The following is a 27961-nucleotide window of genomic DNA, read 5'->3' on the forward strand; positions in this document are numbered from 1 at the left end:
CTGCTGTTACAGTCCTCCTCCTTATGGTTCCTGGGGCCGGTTCTCCACCCATTAGAAAATCCCCCACTCAGTGTAAAGCAGGAAGCCATCTGGTCTGATCTCCACTGCCCCAAAGACAAAGCTCGAATCATCTTTTTGGAGCTATGGGTGCTGTGTGTGCTGCCTGTAGTGACATCTGCTACGTCATTGGTGGCTAAGGTGGTTCAGATCCATCTGGCCATCCAGACTGCCACTCTCCCCTTCTTTCCCTTTTCACCCACAGTTCTTTGACATGCAGTCTTTCCAGAGAGAAGGGGCTATTCTTTTGTTAAGAATCTGTCTAAATTGCTGTCTACTGCAGGACCATCTCAGGGACTGTTCAGGAAGCAGCATGAATCTCTACTGGTTGCTGCAGCCATCAGCTCCATATCTTGCATGTTGTGTGGCTCTTTGAGGGGCCCTGATGCCAGCAGAATCTTGGTAGATCACTGTGAACTTGCAGCGATGGCAGATGAGTCCCAGCCAAGCCTTCTTGCTGTATAATAATACAGGAAGATGGAGTGGTCACAAACAGTTACAGGAAAGTGACATGCAAGAACCCAGCAATCTCACCCAACTCAGCTCAAGCAACCAGCAGCAAGCCCTCTCTGTGGAAGTCACTCTGCTGGAGACTATGGAGATTATGGTGAATGGTCCTCAGACTGTTCCCTCGAGAATCTCACGATGTGGTACAGGAAACGTGTGCTAGAGTGAAGAGAGGCTAATAACAGTTGTGTGGGGGGGAATAGAAGTTGCCCAGAGGAGGAGGTGGTTACATATGTTTGAGGAAGTTGGTGAGGAAAGTGTCTAACAGAAAGAAGGGATTCTGTCTGAGTTGGTTTTGGAAGGAAGAGTAGGAGACTTGTATGGGGCACAGGGGATTCTAGGCAGAGGAAACTACCTGGGCAAAGATCTGTAGGTATAGCACGATTGGATGGATTTCAAGTATTTTGGAATGATGGCAGCATGGAGACCAGAGCAGGATAGAGATTTAATGCCAATGGCTTCACTTCAGTTTCTGACAAGAACCCATGACCTTTGGGCTTATTGATACCACTGATTAAGTTGTTTATTGATTGACCACAGAATATGAACTCAAAGGAGGTCAAAGTAGTGGTGTCCATGATCCTTTGCCAACCGCCAGGGTGCAGAGGGCACCCGAATTCCTCCAGCTGCAGGAGGAGCACAGGTGGCCCTTCTACTGGCTGCTGCTCTGGCCCCACCTCTCTCCTCAGCACATAAATACTCCAGGCAGCCCCAGTGAATCAGTGCTGGGCAGGGCAGAAAAGCTGTGTCTGCACAGCTCAGCAAGGAGCCGCACACAGAGCCAAAAGGAAAACCCAGAGAAGAGAATTGGGGAAGGAAGATGGCGATGGACCTGATCCCAGACTTTTCCCTGGGAAGCTGGGTTCTCCTGGCTACAAGCCTGGTGCTCATCTATCTGTGAGTAACTGTCTAGGCTTGTCTGCTCTGTGATCTTGGACTTGAAGTGTTAACCAGGCCTCTCTTTTCCTTATCTGTTTTGAAGTTCAAGAGAGAGAATGGTGGGGAGGTTACTTAAGCTTTGGATGCTACAAACACATAAGAGATTATTATTAATCTTATGCTGATCCATTGAAGGAGTGAAGAAGCAATCACCTTCCCCTCTGCCCCCTGCTATTCAGCTCCCACCTCTGTGACTTGGAGGGTTTAGCGACCTAATTTGGTCCTGGGGATAATCTTTTGATTGACTGTCAGTTTGGACCTAACTAAGCAAGCAGAATTCAGCAGCAGCAGAATACAAATAACTGGCCTCCATGTGCAGTGGGATCCTCATCCCCTTTTCATGCTCTGGGGATTCTGGGCATAAGAGGGTTTGGTTTGGTTTCTGTCTCATAAACTTCACCTTCTTAGCTTCGTGTCTGCTGCAAGAGATGTGTAGAAGGATTGTCCCCTGTGGACGTGGGTGGGTCCTGCTCCCCTCCCTTCCACCCCCCAGGATTATTAAGCAAATACCATGGAGCACTGAAGACTTCACGGGATACTCAGACTTGTCTCTTCCCTCTTTTCTGTGTCCCTCCCCTGGAATTCCCTCCCTCCTGAAACTCAGTTCCTCCAGCCTGTGATATGCAGAGCTATTTACCTCTAAATGAGGAATCTTTAGAGCAAAGGAGACCAGGCAGAACTCTTGAAGTTATATTCTTTTACATTTTTCTTCCAGTCTCTGTGAGTTAAGCCTCAGTATAGAGATTTATTTCTTCTGTGATATGAAATCTACTAGTAGCCTGAGAAAGCAAGATCCCCAAAAGCCAATCTGGATTTTAAGTTTTTTTTTCACTCTAAGTTTCGGGGGAGAAGGATAAATCAAAACCATCTGGTAGAGGAATTCCTTTCAGTGGTAGGATTTGGAGCAAGTGGAGGGAAAAGTATATTTCCATGTGTGGGTGGGACAGGCTCCCCCCATGCCAGATTTGACTTCCATCTCCATCTCTCTTCAAGAGTAGAGAATCATGATGACATGAAAATGGAAAATATCTACTTGGTTATAATTCTTTGAAAGAAAGGTTGAAAATTTAGGATACTGTGGCAACATATTTTCCTTCCAATGACACTTAAAAATTAATTGACATGGTTTAATTTCATTCTATTTAATATCAGATTTTTAAAAATTGAGGTAAGAGTATTTCCAGTGTGTTTGTTACAAAGGATAAAAGAGGGTTGTTGGCTCAGTGCTTGTGATAACAGAAGCTGTAATATAACCTCAGTTTGCTAGAATAATGTCAGGAATATGAGTCTAATGCGGAAATATGAACCTTTATGACATAGGTCCCACATGTGTTTTTAAATATACCTGCCCAACAGGTTATTTTAATCCCTTAGTTTTAAATATACCTGCTTAGCAGTTTATCTTAATCTCAGTGCAGATAAGTAAGCAAGACCTTGTGCCAATGATGATATAAAAGGTATGTGGGTAGGAATCAGGATGAAGTGGGAGAATATTCCTTACCCTTCCAGAAAGAATTCCCAGAGGTATTCTTCATGGTTCTTGGCCCCTACTGGAGGACACATGAAGGGCAGATGGTTTAGCATGTCAAGTGCTTGAAGCCTGGGGACAGGGACACTGTCTAAGTCACTCTTTGTGTGGTCTGTTTGGAAGTAGAGCTGTCACTAGTGAATCTGGGAGCTGAGCAACCAACTCTGCAGCCTTAGAAGACATTGGTGCAGCCCCGGGTTTAATAGTTGTATAGCAGACAATGCCCTCATTATGCCAACACGATGTAAATGTAATAAAATAATTGGGTTTTCTGTTAGCCTCTTCATTTGTACCAAAAGCAGCATGTCTCTACTAAAAAGAGGGGAGCTGGAAAGGAACCAAGGAATTCACCCAGCCTACTGTCTGCCTTTATATAGTCCTATGTGAGATTTGACAGGCCCCCCTTGAGGGCCACTGTTGCCGGCACATTAACTCAGTTGCTTGGCCTCACTTGAGAGTTCATGTAACACACTGAAAATTCAGAAGCAGAAATTAGTCTAATTGATTTGCCATGGTTGCAATAGCAAGGGAAGGAACTGGAGTGGGACTAAACAAGGTTATCCTGGTTTGAGCAGTTGGTGCACACCTTTCCATGGACAGTTCTGGGCAAGAGACCCAAATGCCCGGCTGGGCCTTGCTGTGATGCCTCTGCTGGGTCCTTCCAATACACCTCCCTTAGTGCAATTTTGGTTTTATTTTATCTAGGTTTACTGGATTTGTACAGGATATTTGAATCCTACTCTGTCTGAAAGACTAACATCTGAAAAAGAGGAAACAGGGTTTTAATCCAACTGTCTAGAACATTTTATGGTAACTGATTTTATGTTATCTTTTGCTGAAATTTGGAAGGCCCCATCTCTTTTGTCTAAAGCCTTTGTGTGGCATGTAGAACCATTTATACACAGCACACTTTTCAGTTGTGTTTTCCTAATTTGCCTCTATGGGTCTACCTGGAAGGTTCATGGTTAAAATGGTGGCTGGCTCTCACTTCCCTCAGTCTCTCTCCTTCCTCCAGTCTGCCATCTCTCAGTAACACTACAGTTAGAGGGTCTCCTAGGAACCAGAGCTCCAGTTGTGGAAGTCCATACATGACACCTCAAAGAGGAGTTGCAGGCATGCCAGCCATAGGGAGCTCCAGCCTTAATAGATATTTGTACGGAGAATGTTGATGTAAAGAGGTGGTAAACTAACTGTTTTGTGATTGACCATCTTGAACAAATGAGTGTGCCTAGCAGTGCTTATCAGGTGAGTACAGCCAGTTGGAAGCCAGATTCTGTGAGGGAGGAATGGCCTGGAAATAGTCTTTAGTGGTTAGTTCCTCTGCACGGTGTCATTCAAGAAGCACATGGGTCGATATCATCATTCCCTGTAGCTCAAATAAACCAGATTGTCTGACAGTGAAAGCTTGGGTGTAGCTGAGAAGTGCTCACATTTCTATGAGGCCAATGAAAGCCTCAAACACAGTTTTTGTTCTATAGAAATAAGAACTTGTGACTGCTCCAAGGTCTCTGTGTGAAGGCAGATTTGAAATGGACCAGATTTTAAAACAGGATCTTGGCTTAGAGAGAATGAAAAGCACAAAAGCCTCTGAGCAAACTGTAGGAACAATGTCACCATATGTTCTCAGTGGCCCTCGGTGATGGGGTTGATGCAGTTATGCAAAATTTTATCACTGGGGCAGAAATTTTTTTTTCTTCCTTTCTACCTAGAATGAGAAAATACCTAATCATGGAAGGGTGGTCAACTTACTAAGTAGACATAAGCAAATGGGATGCCCTAGAAGAATTCCAGCCTGAACCCATCAGGAGCACTCAAGTTTGGGGATGTGTATCAAGCATTCCCTTTAGCATTGGGACCATGAAGCCTTCAGTGGCTTTTAGCTAATCATTGCATTGTTTGAGGGGTTTCCAAGTGGAGGCAGGAAAGGAGATTAGGAAGTAATGTAATTTTTGCTGTATGAGTTGCTGTTGTTATTTATGGCCTACATGTTACCTCCATCACTTGATAGTTAGTTTCTGAGTCATTGACTAGTCAGCCCCTGTATCTACAAAGTCACAATTGCTGTGATCTGGTTTTCTCTTTTACTTTTTAGATATGGAACCCATACACATGGACTATTTAAGAAGATAGGAATTCCTGGGCCAACACCTCTGCCTGTGCTGGGAACTATTACAGGATACTTCAAGGTGAGTGTTGTTTGAGCTTCTTTTGTTTTTTATGGTCATAAGTACCAAGTTAGTGCCATCATTAGAAGTGTCACTCCTTGGGAGGAAGCTCTTCAGTTTCACACTTTCAGAAACCATGTGTAGGCTCCACCCAGGGCATGGCCAGGGTCACCCCAGAAAACTGTTGTCAACAGTTAGGAGCCTTAGGATTGCCTCCGTCAAACAGCTCCAATCTCTGCAGATTCAGCACTTGATGTTCAGGATTCAATTTTCAGACTGTGTGAGCAGCACAAAAAGGATTTTCTTCTACCCAGTGCAGATTCCCAGGAAAGTGGTTTCATCAGGAGGAAAGCAGGAAGGAGAGCTGCAGTAGTGGCTCATTAAGCTGTGTACCCCAGATTCAAACTTTTCTGGTCATAGCATGAGCTCTGAGTCACTCTTTTTTGCCTTCTTCTTGGACAGTTTTGAAACTTCAGTTTATTAGGCAGCCTAAGTATTCACCATTGGGGAATCTGCACTTACTCGAGTTCTCTCAAGAACTGCTAAGTTCCCTGCAGTTATTTCCATGGCTCTACCCCGGCTTTTGTTTCCCATGACATCTTCGGGGATTTGAGACAGAGCAAAGTGTTCTGCTACATTTCTTGTCCTTCAGAGGAGGCACCCTATGGGTGAGTCTGAGCAGAGAGTGGGTATAACTGAGGCAAGATGTGGTTGTCTATCAACTCCAGATATTTAACCACTAATGAGTTTTGTGTTTTAAACAAAGGCAGAATCATTTATACAAAATCAGTAGAAAGTAGATGATTTGAAAACATTATTAAAAATTTAATTTAACTGAACAGAATATAATATGGGCCACTCAGAAAGAATCTTTGCTGAGCTTTCTTCGCTCACCTGGTCTGAGGCTTCGCCCAGAGCCTGGTCCCTGGACCGAAAGTCACGAGCTCTTGTGGGAAGGACAGTGGCAAAGCTGTGTGCAGGCTGCTCTCGGGCTCAGATTTCCATTCCCACAGAAGTGAGGCTTGTTTCTCAGATTCTGCTTCTCCCAACTGAGGCCTTTACTGTCTGATTACCACCGAAGAATTTCATACTTTTTTTTTCCTCTGAAAAAGCAATATTTTATTTTTCACAGGTCAACTCCTTAATAGATGTAACCCAAGATCTGCATGTCTGGGACTTTCTTCTGCATAGTTAAAACATGACAACTGAAACTTAGTAATGGGGAAATTTTGTTTTTAAGTTTCAAAAGTGAACACTCAGAGCAAGTAGTTTAAAATGCTGTGTCCTACGTGTAGAGGTGATAGTTCCCCACGTTTTCTGAGCTGAGCAGGAAAACGTCGTCCCTCACTCACTCATTCACGCTCACTCAGCAACGTGTCTTACTTAGACTTTTATAAAACCGCTGGACTGAACGAAGACACTTGTGTCTTCAGCTTCCTCATCCCGCTAGAATTCCAGACCGAGCTGATGAGATGAATGAAAAGATGCGGAAGGAGGAGATAAGAGCGCACACCCTTGAGACCCTCGCCCACTTTCCCTCTGCTTCAGTTCCTCACGTGCCCACGGAGGAGATAACTCAGAGGGTTGCAAGATGTTAGATTCAACCCTCGCACAAGCAAAAACACATCAGCAAGACAGGCAGTTACTTAGTATTCACAGACAAGGGTAAGTCATTCAGGGTCAACAATATTCAGAGAAAATTCAAGAGTGACATTAAATCTTCCATTTTGAATATCTCTATTTTATCTCATTTTCCCTCAGACGTCTCTGAATAAGAGCTTCCCTCCCATTGCTAGTGAACGATAGTAATACTGACTTCATTCAATTTGGGTCATTTTTGCCCCAATTACAGATAGGGTTCAGTTCATTTGGAATAATAATCGAAATTTATTTTGTTTCTCTTCCCAGGGTTTTTGGGATTTTGACATAAAATGTTATAAAAAGTATGGACATACGTGGGGGTGAGTATTCTGGAAACTTCCATTGCATACACTTGTTGTGATGAGGCACCCACTGCATGGAGGACTGTCTCTGCCCAGAGTCTCTTGGGATGCACGTGTCTAGTGTAAAGCTTTTGGAGGCTTGTCCTACCAAGGATCCCCTACGTCATCTGCTGTCGGGGTCTACAGTCTGAATCAGCCCGAGAACGTTGCAGGCCATCCCTTTCCTCCAGGCTTTGATGGGCCCGGTATCCCAGCATCACTTCCTGTCTGGTGTCTGGCTATTCCCCTCTTCTCCATTTTTCCTTCTTCAGGTCCCATTTAAATGCATAAAAATGTTTTATTTCAGACCCTTTAAATGTGTGCTCTTAAATGTATGGTATTATCTCCTCAGATATGTCACTTTCAATTAAAAGCCAAAAGTTCTTCATTTAAATTTTGGATTTAATATGCACTTTTGGAAGAAGAGCTGGGGGTTGTAAGTAAAGAGATTGGCAAGCCATGTATTCTCAGCATTTTTACTTTCTCTCCAAGTGTCAAGTTCTTTGTTTCTCTTTAAAATTTTAAGCCAAGACTTTTCAGTGGAAGTGTACATAAGTATTTATTTGTCTACTCTATTATACTGACTTTGAAGAAGAAACATAGAATATTTTTAAACCCCTGTGTTCCCTAGTGTCCTGATGGACTTTATGATTTTGTAGGGTGGGCTTGGCTGGTTAAAGCTTCTCCCCTTCAGAGCTGCTGGACGTTTGGTTTAGTGAGAGCAATGGAAGAGGGGTAGTATTGCGTTTTACGCTGAGAGCAGGCGGAGAAGACTTTGCCCCTTCTACCTCTTCACCTTCTCTCATCAAGTCCTCTGAAGCCATTGGGCTGGCCACAGAGTTCTGCTGAGTTGGCACAGCCCACAAAGGCAACATGACCGAGTTCAATGAGCGCACAGCTCTGGATCTCCTCTGGCCCAACTCCAACTGCCCCTTGCAACATTCACACTTCTTGTGAGCACTTGATAATGTACTTGCCTTTGATATTTCACTGACCTAATATCCTTGTTGGCAACGAAATATTTTAAACATAGAAAATATTATGGGGAATGGTATAGGAAATGCCCATGTATGAACCACCTACACTTCACAAAGGTTCTAATTTTTGAAGAACTATTTTTTCTTTGAAGAGCTATTTTCTCTTTAATTGTCTCTTCCCTGTTTGAGCTGCACTACCTTTCATTTTATGAAAGCTCAAGTGGCTTCTGTGGACAGAATCTGGCTGTGTGTTATACCCTAACTTGAACTAGGAGCTACCTTTGCTATGTAGCTAAGGGTATAGATACCCTTATAGAGCTCAGGGTATAGATTGTGTTAATATGTCAGGGTCAAAGTCTGCATTCCTGGGCATGGTTCCAGCTGCAGAATCTGGCTTGTGAGATTTAATCAGCTCTGTTTTCCCAACACAGGTTATATGATGGTCGACGGCCTCTGTTGGCTATCACGGATACAGACATGATCAAAACAGTGCTAGTGAAAGAATGTTATTCTTTCTTCACGAATCGGCGGGTAGGCATCCATTTTTAAAATTCAAATATTTTTCTTTTACTTGAAAGTACTTACAGACTCACAGGAAGTTGCCAAAAAAATGTACAGTGAGGTTTCCTGCACACTTTTTCCTGTTTCCCTGATGATAACATCTTGCCTAATGTTTTGCAGTCACTGTAAAGTATATTCCTGTTGTTATAGTAACAGGAAATTAACATTGATACCATCCACAGAGATTATTCAGATTTGGTCAGTTTTATATGCCTTCTTTCATGTGTGTGTGTAGGTGTATGCAGACTTATCACATGTAGGTTTGTGTAACTACCAGCACAATCAAGATACAGAACCATTCCATCACCATGAGGCTCCCTCTTGCCTCTTATAGTCACGATGTGTAGCTTGTCTTTTCCTCTTAAATGGCTCTTTATCAGAAAAAAACTTGTTTTTATTTTCAGGAGGCCACCTTATCAATTTTCCCTTTATGGATTGTGCTTTTATAGATTGTCAATCTTAAAACTTTTCTTCTAGCCCTCCTATGTTGTTGTTGTTTTTCTGTAGAAGCTTTATAGTTTTATGCCTTTAAGTCTATGAGCCATTTTGTGTTCATTTTTGTGTGTGGTATGAGGTTTAGGTGAAGGTTCAATTTTTTTTATTGTGTTTTTTCTGTTTTCACATATTGATTTTTGTTACATAGAAATGTGGTTGATAGTTGTGTATTAATCTAGTATCCTACAACCTTGCTGAATTCACTTATGATTTTTAGAGGTTTTTTTCCTATTTATCCCTTGAGATTTTCCACATCAACAATTGTATCACCTGAAGATAGGAACACTTCTAGTTTTTCATATACAGTATTTGTAGTGGATTGAGTTTTGTCCCCCCAAAATTCCCTGAAGCTTGAATTATGTCCCCCAAGTTTTTTTTTTAGATGACCAGTAAGGGGATTTTAACCCTTCATTTGGTGTTGTCAGCACCATGCTCTTCCAAGTGAACTAACTGTCCATCCCTACATAGGGATCCGAACCCTTGGCCTTGGTGTTATCAGCACCACACCCTCCCAAGTGAGCCAGTGGCTGGCCCTCCCCAAGTTTTGTGTATTAGAAACTTAGTCCCCACTGTGACTGTTAAGAGGCTGTGAGACCTTATTATGGTAATTGAAATGTGGAGCCTTGAAGAGGTGATTGGGTTGTAGGACCCTGCAGTAGTGAATGGATTAAAAATGGTGGTCAGGGGCATGGTTCTGAGGGCTTTAAAAGAAGAGAGTATGTCTTTCTTGCTCTCTCTGCTTCCACCGTCTTGCAATGTGAGACCCTTGGGTCACTGTCACCACCACCAGATGGACTTTGGACCTCCCATCCTCAGAACCTGTAGCAATAAATTTTGTTTTCCTTTTAAATCACCCAGTCTCAGGTATTTCTGTTATAGCAACACAAAAAGGATTAATACAATATGTATGCCTTTTATTTCTTTTTCTTGTCTTATTGCACTAGCTAGGACTTCTAGTATGATGTTGAATAAGACTGGTGACAGCAGACATTTTTTAATTGATCCTGACATTAGGGGGAAAGCATTCAGTCTCTCACCATTAAATGTGTTTGAAGCTGAAGATTTTCTTTGTACATTGTCTTTATCAAGTTGAAGAAGTTTGCTTCTTTTCTTAGTTTGCTAAGTTTTTATCATGAATGAGTGTAGAAAGTATACAGTTACAAATATATTTATATTTTTAGAAGATTAAAGAAAGTTTCAAGCAAGTTGACTTGATAGGCCAGTTCCAAAGTTGGAAATATAATTATCTTTTTCTTTTTCCTTCTGTAGCTGGGGGCAAAAGTAAGGGAAAAGGACTTCCATGTAATTGCATTATTTGTTCAGAATCTTTTAAGTATTAACTACTATTTCAAAAAAGAACCATATCAAGGCATTCCTTTTTTCAAGTTGCTCATGCTGCAGATATATGTGAAAATAGAACTGGTCTGAGGTGAAATACACTTGCCAAGGCCATCAGACTATCAGGGTATCTGTCCGCAGTCCCTGTCTATTCTGTGCAGCCCTGGAGGATGTACTATGTCTTTTTCCTATCTATACACCTGGAAGAACAGCTTTCCTACCATATGGTACATTTGCACTTAAAGAGAGACTGCAATATAAAGGCTGGAAACCACACCAGATAGCCAGGTTTCTCCTCTACCCACACAAGAGCCTAGGCACTTGGGAAAATTCTTTATTGAGCATTCAGCACAGGACCTGCCAGCTAGTAGCAAGTCACTAAATATCTGTTAAATAAGCGTTTGACAAATTTTCTACATCTGTGGAGACCTCCGAGACTCACATAGGGAAAAATGTCTTTTGCTTGGTCTTTAGCCGTTTGGTCCAGTGGGATTTATGAAAAGTGCCATCTCCATATCTGAGGATGAAGAATGGAAAAGAATGCGCACGTTGCTGTCTCCAACCTTCACGAGCGGGAAACTCAAGGAGGTAATGAAATGACAGGATTTTTAGTTAGAAACATAAGGAATGACTGGGGAGAGGTAGAAAGTAAATTGTTCATTTCCAATGAGTAGTTCCCTGAGTTCGGGCTTCCTAAAAATGGTCTTTTATCTTATGTCTCAGAAGGAACATTATATAATTTATTGTAAAATATCGCTAACTGCTCCATGCTTGGGACAGCCATGTCCTTTTGAGACTTGAGTGTGACCATTTAACTATAGGTGGTGTTATGTTTTGTGCTTAGATGTTTCCCATCATTGGCCAATATGGAGATGTGTTGGTGAAAAACCTGAGACGGGAAGCAGAGAAAGGCAAGCCTGTCACCATGAAAGAGTAAGTAGGAGTGCAGCTTCCGGGCTTCTGAACTGTGCCACAAAACCCTCCAGCTGCCTTCCACAGAGCTGAAATCCCCACTGTGGAATTTCTTCAGTGAACAGACAAAAGCATGTGTGTGGTGTTACAACTCCAATGAGCCACCCTAGAAGGGATGGCTCACAAGAGAAGGCAGGGCAGCCAGGGGGAGAAAGGGACTTCTCCTCTGTATACAGGAGCCAGGGCTTCATTGTTAGCTGCTATATTCTGGAAGAGGAAATACATAGTTTAGCAAGAAGAAACACGACCATACTAAAGTTTGGAGTGTTGAGAGTATGGAATGGTGGGCGGGGATGGCACTTGGTATATTGGCAGGCAGTGGGTGGGGCAGGAAAGTGACAGTGTGGAACTTGGAACAACTTAAATCCCTTCATGGCTTTGCTGAGGATACCAGCAAAATACTGAATATTAAATCTTCCCACCACTTCTCCTTCCTCCATGCTCAAAAGAGAGAAGGCTCTTTAAAGGCTATGGGTAGAGTAACCATATCACTTATTGTCTAAGCTAAGATATTTTTGAACTATGCAGGAACTACAGCTGTAACTGGGGACATGTGGTCTCTTAGCTATGGGATTCCCCAAATCCATTTTGGAGTGATTTAAAACTTTTTTCAAAACCAGGAATATTCTTAGTTCTTACATTTTACAGAAATGATTCTGCCCTCATGGCATCCTCAGGTGTCTGTGGTTGGGGAAGAATGGGTCTTTCAGTAGCTTTAACAGGAAGTGTAGAGAAGGAGGGATTGTGTTTCTGGTCACTCAGATCGGAATGATGCTGTTTTGTAACGTGCTGAGGAGAAATCAGTTCTGGGCATAGACTGTGGTGAGGTAAGACACAGCCGATGTCACCTTTCTTGAGTCCCCTAGGAAGAGTTCATTATTCTACTCTTGTCCCGCTGAAGTGTGGTGCTTTGGTGCTTACACATGTATCGTCATTCCCACTCAACACACACTACTGTAATTTGTCTGATTATGGGTCTGTTTCGTTCTGTGACTAAGCTCCTTGAGCTCAGAGGTGAGTCTAGCTCATCTTATTGTTCCTGTCACCCCTAGCACAGTGCCAGCTACATTACTGGGCCCCCAAAATGCCTCATGAGTGAGTGTGACCAGAGCATAGACTCTTCGCATGATCCAGCAGATAGTTCTGAAAGTGTATAGCACTTTGCCTGTCTTGCCCGGCATATAAATTTCCACATACTTCTTGCTGTATGTGCAGTAGAAGGATGAAAAAGAGGTGGTGATTTTAATTTTCCATGTCTTCTCTCCTCAGCATCTTCGGGGCCTACAGCATGGATGTGATCACTGGCACGTCATTTGGGATAAACATTGATTCCCTAAACAACCCGCAAGATCCCTTTGTGGAAAAAACCAAGAAGCTCTTAAGATTTAATTTCTTTGATCCTTTTTTTTTATTAATAGGTATGTGGACTCTGATTTCTCCCTCACTTGAAAAAAAAACAGCTTTTTGAGATATAATTCACATATCATATAATTCACTTACTTTTAAAATTTAGAATTCAATGGTTTTTAGTACATTCAAAGATTTGTGCAACCATCACCATTGTCGATTTTAGAATATTTTTGTCAACTCGGAAGCCATGTATCTTTTAACTATCCCTTCCCCCAACCCTCCTCACCCTAAGCATCCTCTAATCTACTTTCTCTCTGTACAAATTTGCCCATTCTGGAACCTTTATAAAATTGAAATCATAAAATATATGGTCTTTTGTGACTGGCTTCTTCCATTTATCATTATGTCTTCAAGGTTCATTCATGCTGAAGCATGCGTCAGTATTTCATTTGTATTTATGGCCGAATAATATTCCATTGTATAGACACACCGCATTTTGCCTATCTATTCATCAGTTGACGGACATTTGGGTTGTTTCCACCTTTTGGCTATTGTGAATAGTGCTTCTCTAAACATTCATGTACAAGTTTGCTTAAACACCTGTTTTCAATTCTTTTGGGTATATGCTTAGGAGTGGAATTGCTTTGTTCTGTAGTAATTCTACATTTAACTTATTAAGAAACTGCCAAATGGTTTTCCACAATAGCTGAGCCATTTTACATTTTCACCAGGTGTGTATTAGAGTTCCAGTTTCTCCACATCTTTGGCAATGCTTTTTATCATCTTTTTGATTATAGCATTCTAGTGGGTGTGAAGTGGTATCTCATTGTGGTTTTGATTCGTACTTCTGTAAAGGCTAGTGATATTGAACAATGTTGGCCATTTTTATAATATTTTTAGATAAATGTCTGTTAAAGTCCTCCACCCATGTATAGCTGAATTATTTGTCTTTTTGTTATTGAGTTGTAAGAGTTCTTTATATATACTTGAATCAAGTCCCTTATCAGACATATGGCCTGCAAAATTTTTCTCCTATTCAATAGGTGTCTTTTCACTTTGATAGTGTCCCTTGAAGCACAAAATTTTAAATTTTGATATGTGCAATTTATGCATTTTCTTTTTATTGCTTGTTCTTTGATCATCAAATCTAAAAATCAAACCTGAGGTCATGAAGATTTACATGCTTGGTTTTCTTTTTATTATTACATAGTTTTAGTGTTTATGTTTAGGTCTTTGATCAATTTTGTGTTAGATTTTGTATGCAATGTGAGGTAAGGGTCCAGCTTTATTATTTTGCATGTCTATCCAGTTGCCCCAGACCTGTTTCAGTATTTGATGAAAGGAATATATTTTTCCCAATCAATGATCCTGTCATCTTTCTCAATATTCAGTGAGTCATAGACACATGGGCTTATTTCTGGGCTATCATTTACATTCTATTGATCTTTATGTCTATCCTTAAGCCAGTCCAACATCTCCTTCATTAGAGCTTTGTGATAAGTATTGAAATTGCAAAGTATAGTGTTTTTTGCAGATTTTTTTGCCTATTCTGGATTCCTTGAAATTCTATATGAATTTTGAAATCAATTTGTCAGTTTCTACAAAGAAGCCAGCTAGGATTCTGGTAGGGAATGCATTAAATCTGATGATCAATTTAAGAAGTATTGTCATTGTAAGACTATTAAATTTTTTGATCCAGGAACATTGGATGCTTTTTCCATTTACTTAGATCCTTTTAAATATATTTCAGCAATAGTTTTCAGAGTATAGGTTTTGCACTTTTGTTCAATTAATTTCAAAGTATTTTATTATTTTTGATGCTATTTTAAATGGAATTATTTTTTAAATTTCACGTTTGCATTGTTTATCGCAGTGTATAGAAATACAATGTTTTGTACATTGATCTTCATCCTGAAATGTGACTGAACTCGTTTATTTGTTCTAATAGGTGAATAAAAGTGGTGAGAGAGGAATCATTGCCTTGTTCCTGATCTTAGGGGAAAGCTATTAAGCTCTTAAGTGTGGTGTTAGCTTCAGGATTTTTATAAATGTCCTTTATTAGGTTGAGGAATTACCCTCTATAAGTAGTTTGTTGATTGTTTTCTTTTAACCAGTAAATGGTGTTAGATTTTATCAAATGCTTTTTGTGCTTCTATTGAGATGATTCTGTGGTGTTCATTTTTTCATTTTTAATATGGTGTATTACACAATCTTGAATTTCTGGATCAACCCCACGTGGTTATGTATATAATTCTTTTCCTACGTTGCTGGATTCACTTTGTGAGTATTTTGTTGAGAATTTGTGTACCCATATTTATAATACATATTAATCTCTAATTTTCTTCTTCTGTGATATCTTTGCCTGGCTTTAGTATCAGGGTAACATTTGCCTTATGGAATATTTTGAAGTGTTCCTTCCTCTTCTGCTTCTTCTAAGTGTTTTTAAAGAGTTAGTATTCGTTCTTCTTTAAATATGAGCATATTTCCAAAAGCTTTTGGAGAAACAGAATTAAAAGATAATAAAAATCATCCAATGACCTTTTTGAAGTGCCCTTATATTTGATAGAATGCACCATTGAAACCATGTGGGCCTGATCATTTCTTTGTTGGTAGTTTTTGATTACTAGCTTGATCTCTTTAGATGTTGTAAGTATATCCAGATTGTCTATTTTTTTTTTGAGTCAGTTTCTGTAGATTGTTTCTTTTGAGGAATTTTTCCTTTTTATCTGAGTTTTCTAATTTATGCAATTGCTCTAAAAATACAATTGTTAATAGAGTTTCTTTCTAATCGTTTTTATTTTTTAAATATCAGTAGTAATTTTCTCTCTTGTGTTTCTGATGGTAGTAACCTGAGTCATTTCTTCTTTTACTTGGTCAATCTAACTAAAGTTTTGCTAATTTTGAAGATAATTTAAAGGAACCAGCTTTTGGTTTCATTGATTTTGTGGTGTTGTTTTTTATTATCTATTTCATTAATTTCTACTTTAGGCTTTATTAGGTTCTTCCTACTGCTTGATTTAGATTTACTTTGCTCTTTTTTTAGTGTGCTATGGTAGAAAGTTAGATACCTGAATTAAGATCTTTCTTTTTAAAAAAGAAAGACTTAGGCATTTGTACCTATAAATTTCCCTCAGAGCATTACTTTTCTGACATTCCATAAGTTTTGGCATATCATGTCTTCATTTTTTTTTTTTCATCTCAGTGCAATTTCTAATTGCTGTTTTGATTTCTTCTTTGAGGTATTGGTTATTTAAGAGTGTATTTAATTTCCACATATTTATGAGTTTCCCAATTTTCTTTTGGTGATTTATTTCTAGTTTCATTGCATGCTAGTTGAAGAACATGTGCTGTATTATATTTATCCTAACTACTGTTTCTTGAACAGCAATATTAATGAAAGTAGCAGATGGTCTGCTTAATGCAAAGATACTTTAGTCCAATGGATAAAAGGCTAAGAGGTCATGGATTTTAATCCTGTACCTTTGATCACTCCAAAGAGTCAGTAGGGGCCCCGATCTCACTGCTACAGTGGGGGCCGCTATGTGTGAACATGGCCTTGCCCAGCCATTGGCCTGGGAGCCTGAACAAAGTTCATAGAGGGAATGGCTTCTGGTTGAGCTTCCTGATGCCTTTTAGTTTTCTGATTGGTAGAGAAATTATAATTGCTCCAGGTAAATTTTGCCTTTTCATTACAATTTACTTTTTCTCTTTTCTCTTCCCAACAGTACTCTTTCCATTCCTTACCCCAATTTTAGAAGTATTAAATATCTCTCTGTTTCCAAGAGATGTTACAGAATTTTTTAAGGATTCTGTAAAAAGGATGAAAGAAAGTCGCCTGAAAGATAAACAAAAGGTAAAATCTGGTGGTAGATACATGAAGATGCTCTTTTTTGATAGTTTATTGGGATGTATACCTATGAATTATGTACTTCTCTTTACACAAAAGTTAGATAGAGAACCATAAAAAGTAGAAGGTAGATAGAACACTGTAGAATTAGAGCACGAGCTTTTTTACATTTGAGGGGCAATGAAGAGGTGGAGTTTGGGGAAGGAAATATGAGAATGAGTCAGAGAAACAGCATTTAAAATGTAGTAATAGGCATGACGATCGGTGTGTCATGGCATAAATTCTCTCAAACTATTGAGAGAAGATATTTACTACTTCTCTTTCCTTCAAAAAATTGTCACAGGATCAAAATCACTGTTTAAAAATTATTTTACTCATATTATAATTTCCTCAGATCATAGATTGGTAAAGAATCATTTCCATTTCAAGCCTCTTCTTTTACACTCTTTCCAGTGGAAGGCCTGCTGAGACAGCCCCCCTGGTGGAGTACAGTCTGTGTTAAATTTGAGACTCTTATGGCCTGGAGTGGGCACGGGTCTTCTGTGGGCATTGAGCCTGCAAGCTGGCTATCCCAGCTTTGCCTTCATGAAGCCTGGGGGCCAGCACATGGATGTCTGCAGGTCAGGGAGGCAGGATTGGGCACCCCAGGTGTCACTGAAGATTGTATAGGGTCCTGGGAGGGTAAAGTGTTTGAAGATGCTTACGCAGAAGCTGCCCACGAGCTCTGGAAATGTCAGGAGATTGATCCATGTGGCCATTGGTTAAGATTTAAGGACGTGAACAAACAGGGGTGAAGTGTGGGACTTCTTCCTGAGGAAGCAGGTGTGACAGGAGAAGGAGCAGGCAACTGTTTGTCCTGGAAGCTGTGTTCAAAAGCCAGAGAAGCTGAGGATCAGGGAGAGCAAAGACCAAAAAGCTGTTAAGCACAATAGATGGATTCTCTCAGGGAAACATCCTAGTCTCCGAGATTTGTAGATGGATGTTTTTGTTCACTGGTGATTCAGGAAATACAAGGTAGACTTCTGCACTTCAAGTGACAATGTTCTCAGAAGGAAGGTGAAGGACTGTGCTCCTGATTCACTTTGGACTCTACACGTGACTGTTTGTCATTGAAACTTCTCTTTCTGCTTCCAGCATCGAGTAGATCTTCTTCAGCTGATGATTGACTCCCAGAATTCTGGAGAAACTCAGTCCCATAAAGGTAACCAAGGAGTGCTTCAGGGAGCTGCTGATAGGGAAGCTCGAGCTAGAGGGTTGTTGTGAAAAATGTGCTGGAAGTTTTCCAGGTAGATGGGAATTTCTGCCAAATTACAGAAAGACACACATTGGGGTGTTATTAATGGTAGCCAGAGGCATTTGCTGGAAACACACAGGAATAACTATGTTCAGATGTTGAAAGGCAACCGTAAACAAGCACTTCATGGCTGGAAGTCAACCAATGGTCTGTGGATCACTCACACGAGAACTAATGCCGATTCTCAGCCTCATCCAGATCCACTGAACCAGAACCTCTGCTTGGACACTTGCAGCTAGACATCAAATCAGGAGGCACACTCTTCCCAATAGTGGTGATATCAACTAAGAATGCTTGGTGAAAGTGTGTTCACTAGCTTAACTTCCTGTAAAGTTCTGTTTTTCCCTTTGTAATTAATAAGTACTTTGTGGGGGAAACCTTTGAGACTGTGTAAACATCCTGTTCCTCTTCCAAGTTTTACCTATGAGTTTTATCATTCATGGATGATATTTGAGTGAAACCATTATGATCTTTGCAAAATGATAACTTTCTAATTCCAATTTCCTCTACAATGATGAGTTGGCATATCATTGTAAGAGAACATTTCATTCTTCCCTATTGATTGATTGACTGGTTGATATCACTGTGATCTTGTATATTACCAGTTTACTCTCTTACTATCACTATTTATTACGATACCCAAATTCTCACAGGTTTGTCCACTAGAAGCCCTTTCAGGCAAGGTCCTGAGTCTTTCTTCTTCTTTAATTTTTTATTTTTAAAATAAACACTACTGTTTTAGAGCAGTTTTAGGTTTATAGCAAAATTGAGGTAAAGGTATAGAGATTTACCATATATTCTTTTCCTCTAATATGCTTTCCCTCAGTGTGAACATTCCCCCACCACAGTGGTACATTGTTTACAGTCAGTGAACTTACTTAACACATCATTAATACCGCAAGTCCACAGTTTACATTAGAGTTCTCATTAGAGAAGGGCCAATGACCATCTATAGAGTCATTCTTTCTTCTGCTATTTTAGTGTCATTTATTAGACTAGAGTCAATCATCGTTCTTCTAGTTTTTTGCCTCTTTCTGTCACCCTGAGATCATACATTTTGAAGACTTGTGTTTCAGTGTTTTATTACTTGATGCCTCTCAAAGGCCTTGTGCATTCAACAGGTTTTGACAAATATAAAATGACACATATAGACTATCCTTATCCTTTTCACCTATAACATTCGGGACCCTTTCTTGCTTTCTGGTGCAAGATATTCCATCTTTCTCTTCTATTTACCCTGACCAGTTTTGAAACCAGCCATTTCTCCAAGGAACCCTGCTTCTTTTTAGTGAGAAATGGTATATAGACACCAAACTCTGGGAGCCAGGTGTGATCATAGCTCCTAGGGTTTCTTTGCTTCTAGATCCTCCAAGTGAATCAAGCTAAGAAAATGAAATATTTTTACACAGAACTGAGAATTAGAAATATTTCTACATCTGGGCCAGCCCCATGGCTCACTCGGGAGAGTGCAGCACTGGTATCACCGAGGCTGCAGGTTCGGATCCCATATAGGGATAGCCGTTGCACTCACTGGATGAGCATGGTGCCAAGGGTTGCGATCCCCTTACTGCTCAAAAAAAAGAAAAAAAAAGAAAAGAAATATTTCTAGATCTATCCATATCTAGTAATATAAACAGGCTCTTTAGTTCTCTCTCTCTCAAAACATAATTTCCCCATTTATAGCCTATTTCTGTGACATACATAAATACTCATAAATAAATAAATAAATATATAAATATATGGTCAATTTCAAGCTACCAGTGGTTTACCAACTATGTCACAAAATTCCCTAGTATTTAACAATTGCTTCTTGAAAGCAGGAATGGGGTGGTTCCATCACACCAGTATAAATATGTCTATGTGTACATCTACTTCTCCCTGCAAGGAGTCTTCAGAAAGTTCACAATCTTTTAATTCTATTTTTCCATATTTTTTGAAGCCGTGTCCTATCTATGTATCTGTCTCTATCTAGTGCAATACAACTTTCTGCATTGAAGAAAATAGTCAATTTCACTGCTCAATACAGTAATCAGTAGACACATGGAGGTATTGAGCACTTGGCATGTGATAAGTGGGAGAAGGAATTTGATAGTTGAATTTGCCCAGAACAGCATGACAGAAGTCATCACTGGTAGATCAGAACCCAGCAGATCTTTCTCACACTCATTTCAGATTGTTTTTAGTTATGAATTACGTGATTGGGTGGGAAACATGTTTATTTCAGTGTTCTAGGTATCTCAAAGTCCTAATTCAGTCCCAATCAAACAGACCAGTTCCTGACCATGCTTAGCTTCTCTCAGGATAAAAATCAAGAGGGAGGCCAACTTATACTCATAGGGCCATTTTGTGAGCATAAAGTAGGGCAAAGAGAGGGGGCATGTACTAAGGGACAAGACATTCAGGCCATGAGTGAATAAGTATTGCAAATTTGACTCACTGGATGCTACTTTCTGTATTTCATGCTGGCCAATGCCCTTCTACAGACTTATTCTTTCTTCTGCAGTTTTAATACCATTCATCAAACTAAAGTTCATCATTCTTCTAGATTTTTGTGTTTTCTACAGACAAAATTCTGTCATGCTGAGATCGTGCGTTTTGAAGATTTGCATTTCAGATATTCTATTACCCAATGCCTCTCAAAGGTGTAATCCATGCTTCTCATGCTAGGTTGTGCACACAAATCACCACATCTTGTGAAAGTTCAGATTTTGATTTGGTAGATCTCAGTTGGGGTTTGAGAATCTATATTTATATCAAGCTGCCAGAGGCTCCTGATGCTGCTTGTGCATGGGCCATAGTTTGAGTAGCAAGAGTTTATCTGTAGCTCGATATAGTTTCCTTAATTTCCTGCAAACATGTTCAGATGAAAGATCCTTTAATGTTCCTTACACTTAAGCCTTAGTATTTCAAACTCTCTCAAAGTTTTTCAAGCTGTATTTTAGTTAGAATAACTGAAATTATTCCTGGGGCAGGATGGTACCCCATATTTTACTTGTGCCTAAAATACTTTTATGATCATCTAAGGGGCATAATAGGAACAGTGTATGTTCAACAGAAATGCTACTCTTGAAATCATTCAGTTATGTTGGTTGTGAGGCTAGCATTTTGAAGAGTGGATGGGCAAGAATTGTATACCTTGGGGGAAATTGAATTAAAGCAATTTTGCCTTTTGCTGGCTCTGTAAGATAGACAGAGTGAAAACCACTCTCGGTGTGACTCTGAATTGCTCTTCCATTTTTCTCCAAAGGGATTTCGGAACTTCATTTGGTTTTCTCTTCATCCAAACTGCAATGTTTTTCTTTTACCTGCTTTACCTAAAATATCTTTTCCTCTGCTTTTAGTTTTGTCTGATCTGGAGCTTGTAGCCCAATCAATCATTTTCATTTTTGCTGGCTATGAGACCACTAGCAGCACTCTTTCCTTCATTATGTATTTATTGGCCACTCACCCTGACATCCAGCAGAAATTGCAGGAGGAGATTGATGCAACGTTGCCCAACAAGGTGAGTGGATGATACCTGGACAAGAAAGGACGAGGTGAAGCCTTAACAATAATGCCTGTTCATCATGTCCTAGGAGAGTTTTTGCAAAAAGTGTAAGCATTGATTCTTTCACTGGCATTATTTAGGAAGGATGTGAAAAGAAAAACAAAGGGAGAAACGTTAGTAGTGGATGCTACTCACAGAAGTGTAAGATCTCCGTAAAACAGTGCTGGTCCTGGTGTACCAGTTTCTCAAAGTATATTTTAGCTAGAATAATTTAAATTTTTCCTGGGAGCAGGGAATGGCACTCCACATCTGTTACCATAAAAATACCAAGTAAAAAAGATCCTCAAAACTGCAGGGGCATCTAACAATAAGCATTTATTGCTCAAGTGTCTGGATAGTTAGCTCTGTTGGTGTTGCCTGGACTTGTTGCCCTGGTCTCCTGTTGTCTGATTGAGGCTGGCCTTGGCTGAGATAGGCAGGCAGACTCAGCTCTGCTCCACACATCTCTCATAGTCCAGTCATATATTTGGTGATGAAGAAGCCAAGAAACGGATCCGGTTGTCTGGCTCCTAAGCCAAACTCATAACCTCTACGATGTTGCCTCCAATGTAACACCAGCTGGTAGCCATGCATTGCCCATACTGCTTTCAGATCTCTGCTCTAACTGAGATCCTTTGGGCTGTGAAGAGACCCAGCCTGTTGGCTTGGCTGGTTTGGCTTGAGGTGAACACAAAGGGATTCTCCTCAGAGCTTACAATCAAGCCCTGAAGCAACAACTGGGAGGCTGTTCCAGCAAAGGAGGGTAGGGCTGAGTGGAGGGTTTTCACTTTTACTAGAACTGAAATTCTGTGTCCTAGGAGCATCCGATTGTAACCTTCTATTGTTATATTTGAGATAGAAAGGAAGTAGTTTATCCCAAAATTATTTATCGAGTTTTCATATAATATAGTGTTTCTTTCCAAATTTTTTGTTTTTACATATATATAAAATCGAAAGAACTAGCAACGAGCGTTTTTTTTTTTTTTTTTTTTAACTAAAAAGCGATATGTGGAATGGGAAACTTACTCTGTTTCTCATGTTCTCTTTCTTTGGTATAGACATGTCGCCTCTCTTTTGAAAGGGGACAGTGACTTTGGCATAGTCTACTTGAGAGTGATGGTCATAACCTTTGGGTCATATTTGTTTATCTGAGAAAGAAAAAGCAGCACCTGCTAGTGCTAAGGATTTCAGGCCTTGGGGAGAAGACTGTCCAAAGGTCTCCCATATTTATAACTACTCCATACATCTCAATGGGCTGTTGAGCATATCAAAGGACATGATAGTTATTAAAATGTCTTATAAATGCTGAGGTCCTTATACCAATATGACTTATTCTACAAAGCTCCTAACTGTTCAACAGTACTACATAAAATGATTTGAGAGTTAATTCCAAACTTCCACTTATTAATATCTCTTTCTTTCTTCCCAGGCACCTGCCACCTATGACAGCCTGGTACAGATGGAGTATCTTGACATGGTGGTGAACGAATCTCTCAGATTATTCCCAATTGCTGGCAGACTTGAGAGGCTCTGTAAGAAAGATGTTGAAATCAATGGAGTCTTTATTCCCAAAGGGGTAGTGGTCATGATACCAGTCTTTGCTCTTCACCGAGACCCCAAGTACTGGACAGAGCCTGAGGAGTTCCGTCCTGAAAGGTACTAAGCCCCTGGAAAAGGCAGCTTCCCCACACCAGGCTGGTTCTAGCACATTCTGACCGATCATAGAGCAGATCACAAACATGTTATTGTGCAAATATTTGCTTGTAAGTCTTTTTATATTTAGAACTTTTTAATACAAAAGTGATAAGTAACACAACTTTGAAAAATGTAGAATAGAAAAAAGAAAATTATAGGCATCCACCATTCCAATACCTAAAGATAAGCTTTATTAATAATGTGATGTACGTCCTTATGTTTTTATATGCATATACAGATTTTTAAACTGTAGAATGATATGATATTTTATTTGGTTTTGAATGCTGCTTACTTTGTTTAACAGTAAACTACAAACTCTCCTAACTAGTATATATATGTATGACATATATGTATAGATGAGATATATACATTTGGAAATTGTATGCATGTGCCATAATTTACTTAAGTACTATTTTAGGTGTATCGGCTTTTTATTCCTTCCTGTTTTTCGATGTTGTTCCCTTAGTTCTCTGAATTTGCAATCAATTTTAGGAAACGTTTTTACCTTCTATTTTTTAAAACATTGGTTGCTGTTTCCACTTGCATAATTATAAAAGTGCAGGCTGACGCCACCTCCTTATGGTTTAGGCAGCCACAGTGAGGACAGGGGAGAGTGCAGGTCCTCTTGACTGTGTCAGTGTCTGTATCTCTGTGCCAGCTACCTGCAGTTGGTGACAATCCAAAGCAAAGCCATCTACCCTCTAGACCTATGAGGCATTCCTCCTGAGAGGTGTCTTGATAATGCTATTCTGGGAATTAAGAGCCAAATATCAGGCTTTGGGCACAGTGTGTACTCTGGAAATAGTTGATGTTTCCAATTATTTTATTGGTAAACAAAATTTATTGTCAAGTTTTTAGGGTACTGGCTGGAGCGTCAGGAAGCATGGGACCTAGTGTTTTATCAGCCCCTAATTATACGGTTCCTGGTGGCAGGGACCTTGCATTTTGGCTGTAGTGTCCCTAGCATTAGCATAGGGGCTACACGTAGTACTTGATAGAGTAAATCAGAATTGACCGGGTCTTCCATTTTCTGGACCTGGAGACTTCTGTAAGCTCAGCACTCCCACCTCTTGCAGCGTCGTGAACATAAAATCACCACTCACGCTGTAGTTCTCTTTGATTGATTCTGGCATGAAAGTGTTAGTATGTGTGCTTGTACGGGCCAGGGACCAGGGCCAGGCAGTGAGAAATTCAAATGTTAAACAAATGCTGATTATGGAGAATGTTTGACAATTCTGCAAGTATATTCTCTAGACACAGTCTGGAAAATACTTTTAATGCACCTCCGAGTGCCCAGCACCTGCCCCCACAACCATCAGCCATGTCAGCCACCCCATCCGCACACCATCGCCCTCCCCCAACTCTTACGTTATTTTAAAGCACATCACCTGTAAATATTTCTAAACGTTCTCCAAAATAGAGGACTCTGAAAAACACACAATCACAAACCCATTATCACTTTCCCCAAATCAATATTTTTTCTTAATATAATGAAATATTAAAGAATCAAATTTGAGTAAAACATGGGTCTTAACTTCAAGGAATTGACAGCTTCATGCAGCCAATAGACAAGGAAATCAGAGACGATGTCATAGCAGAGTAGCCTCATATGCCCATGTAAATGGTCTGACTTAAACTCTTCAATGGAGGCAGGGGAGAGAGAGAAAGGGAAAGAGAGATGGAGAGAAAAGAAGAAGGACGAGGAGGAAAGGAGGGAAAGGAAAAGAAAGGAGAGAAAGAAGGAGGAGAGAAGGAAAGGGAAAACAACTGAAATATTGGAGAAACATTTTCTCCTGCTCCTTCCTCAGTGAGCACACGTGAGTTGAGGCAGGAACCTACCTTTCTTTTAATCATTCTCATTTCCTATGTGCCTTTCAGAGTGTGAACACATGACCACCTGGAATGTAATTTTGGTGTTTAAAGATAAATTTTCCTTTAAACAGCGTTCGTCTCATCTCAACAAGACTGAAAGCTTTTGTAGAATAAGGGGAATGGATAGGGCCTTTAGCTCACAATTCTCATAGCTAAATAACCATGGCAGGACTTCAGTGACCAGCCCATGAACGTATCCAGGATACTACTGGTTGAGGGGTCTAAGTGAGAGCCTCACACATGCAGCTGTTGTGGTTTCTGTGTTTCACTCATTTGTTTTCATTTGCTGTTGTGGAACCAGGTTCAGTAAGAAGAACAAGGACAGCATAGATCCGTACATATACATGCCCTTTGGAAGTGGACCCCGGAACTGCATTGGCATGAGGTTTGCTCTCATGAACATAAAACTCGCTCTCATCAGAGTTCTGCAGAACTTCTCCTTCAAACCTTGCAAAGAAACCCAGGTCAGACAAGTAAACTTTCTGCATAAATCATGGTTTTTTTGGGAGTTAAAAAAACTCCCAAAACCTTAGGGAACTATGTACAAAAAAGAACATGCTCATTCATCTTTTAAGAATGTGTTCCTTGGGTAATTGAATCTATTTGGAGCCATCTATGAGCTTTAAGGGTCCTTCAGTTCTGCAGTTCTAAATTCATGGCTTTATAAAGACCAAAGTATAAAGATCATGTAGAGTCAATGCAGATTAGCATGACATGATTATGTGCAGTGTCTTTGAACTTGAGCAGAGTTGTAAAGTCAGGTTCAAGTCAACGGGAGATGGGAAAGTCATGCACAAGCATGAAGTGCAATGATTACCTCATCATGATTTTTGAACGGTGATCTCCATCAGAACGTATGGAAGGTCTCTTGTGAGAGTCGTTCTTAATCACTGGCTGTACATTGGAATCGCTGCGGAGCTTTCCAAAATCATGATCTTTGGGTCATCTTTGAAATTCTAAAGTAATTCACCCAGAATGTGGCTCTAAATGCTCTGCATTAGTTCTCATGTGTAGCCTTGGTTGAGAATCACTGATTTAAGACATTTCTGTCAGATATGAAGGACTCCTGCAGTGCGGGGCCATCAGGACTCATTTTGACCTCATCTTGCAGTAGCCCTGCTCCAGACAGCTGAGCTCTTCTACATCCCAAGAGCATCTCTATGAATGTTCTTCCTTCTCTCCTCCTCACTGTGCTCTTGTCCTTCCCACGTTATTTCATTCTTCACAACCCTCCAAGGACCCATCCCCACCCAGTGCAGTGCCCATCCACTCCTCTTCTCTCTTACTGGTTACTGCAGGCTGCTATCATTGCCTAGCTTAAACTTTGCAATTAAACCATTTACTTTGGCTCTCTGTGTGTTCTTTGTCTCCAATAATGTGTCCCCCTCACCTTACCATATCACTTCATTTTACTTCTTTTGTAGACTCACAGTGATATCTTGCAAGGGACTTTATTCCTTGCAAACATTCAGTAAATGGTTAAGAGGTGATTTGCAGTTGATTTGGGGTTCTTGCTACAACTTTTAAGCTATGTTAACTTTCAAATTTAACATATGACATTTGTGAATGTGCATGGGTGACATTTGTGTATATGCATGTGTGTGTGTCTATCTGCCTGTCCGCAGGGAAAATACGTATGTGCCATTTGACATTTTAAAATTGTAAGTTGTTACACTAGTACAAAATTGAGGAATCTCCCCTCTGAAGACTTAAATAATAGTTATGATTGATTGCTATTTAGGAAGGCCCTAGAATGCTTGACCCTAGTACTTTTGCATTTGATATGCAGCTCCTGCTCTTAGGCAGGCTTCCTGCATGAGAGGATAAGGGTGGAGCTGGTTTTCATCTCATCTGTGCCTTTCGGGCAGGACGTAGCCCTTCTGTAAGTTTGTAGAGACAGGGAGCTCAGTCCTGAGAGAAAGTGGACCTCAGGCATATCTGGAATGGGGCAGGGACTCCCAGGCAAGCTCCCAGTCATCTACAGGCTGGTCCTTCTCAATCTCCATGACAACTTACCTGCCCTTCACTCAACTGAGGTTCGAAAGTTACTCTGTTGATGGCTCCCCCAGTATTGAAGGAGCGACTCAGGGAGAATGGGCTAAAAGTACTGGTCAAACCCTGTAGGACTTCTGAAGTTTTCTATTTGCACAACCTTTGGAAGATGAGAGGAGATGTTAGAAAATAGAAGCATAATGTTTCCTACAGGTCTCTTTATCTTTAAACTGAATAGTTCAACTGGAGGAGGGGGAGTTACTGGATTCTTTGGAAGTCAAAGACTGCCCATAAAATTCAAATGTGCAGTTCCTACTCAGGATTACCTTGCAAGTTTCAATATACAGAAGATAAACTTCATTGGCTTTTCAAAAATAGTTTGCCATAATGCCTAAATCCTGGCTTAAATTTCTAAACTCATCCTTTTTATTTAAAATTTAAATCAAATAACATAAGCCATTGTGACTTTGTCTCGGGCCGGGTACTGAATAGATACACATTAAATATTTTGTTGGATGAATTCGTTCACTGTCCAATCTTGACACAGCTTATAGAATAAGTATAAAGAATGCAAGATACATAATGCTAAAGTAGTTATATGGTTGTAAAGTATTAGTGTTTCTAATGTATCTTTTCTACTTTGCTTCTGTTGTTGGTGATGTTTCATTTATTGGTTCTGAATCTGCTTGTTTAATTGCTGCAGATCCCAGTGAAATTAAGGGACCAAGGAATTCTTCAACCATCAAAACCCATTGTTCTTGCAGTTGAATCGAGAATTGAGACCGTAAGTGGAGCCTGACTTTCCCTAATTACTTCGGCTTTGTTCTTCAAGGAAGCTGTACCCAGAGGACCAGAGATCTGAAT

At 40.2% G+C, this 27961-nt stretch overlaps 1 protein-coding gene across 2 annotated transcripts; it reads left to right on the forward strand.

Annotated features, from left to right (window-relative positions):
• The first annotated feature begins 1390 nt into the window (after positions 1 to 1390).
• LOC134371550 (cytochrome P450 3A4-like) lies at positions 1391 to 27961 on the forward strand. Of its 2 annotated transcripts, none has more exons than XM_063088373.1 (13): positions 1391 to 1461; positions 5124 to 5223; positions 7105 to 7157; positions 8587 to 8686; positions 11024 to 11137; positions 11394 to 11482; positions 12791 to 12939; positions 16597 to 16724; positions 17853 to 17919; positions 21354 to 21514; positions 22968 to 23194; positions 25407 to 25569; positions 27801 to 27961. In XM_063088373.1, the coding sequence occupies exons 1-13, from the start codon at positions 1391 to 1393 to the stop codon at positions 27894 to 27896; spliced, it is 1518 nt and encodes a 505-aa protein (XP_062944443.1). In that variant the 3' UTR covers positions 27897 to 27961. The 2 variants fall into 2 exon arrangements, with proteins under 2 accessions (XP_062944443.1, XP_062944445.1); XM_063088375.1 differs by having other exon boundaries at positions 5124 to 5217.

Source organism: Cynocephalus volans, chromosome 3 (genome assembly GCF_027409185.1).
Source record: "Cynocephalus volans isolate mCynVol1 chromosome 3, mCynVol1.pri, whole genome shotgun sequence".
Classification (NCBI taxonomy): domain Eukaryota; kingdom Metazoa; phylum Chordata; class Mammalia; order Dermoptera; family Cynocephalidae; genus Cynocephalus; species Cynocephalus volans.

Bases quoted from the DNA above. Each gene is read 5' to 3' on its own strand.
- LOC134371550 (XM_063088373.1), top strand. From the start codon at position 1,391: ATGGACCTGATCCCAGACTTTTCCCTGGGAAGCTGGGTTCTCCTGGCT. The intron at 7,158-8,586 runs GTGAGTATTCTG...TTCCCAACACAG, and splicing joins AAGTATGGACATACGTGGGG to GTTATATGATGGTCGACGGC. The intron at 16,725-17,852 runs GTAAAATCTGGT...TTCTGCTTCCAG, and splicing joins GCCTGAAAGATAAACAAAAG to CATCGAGTAGATCTTCTTCA.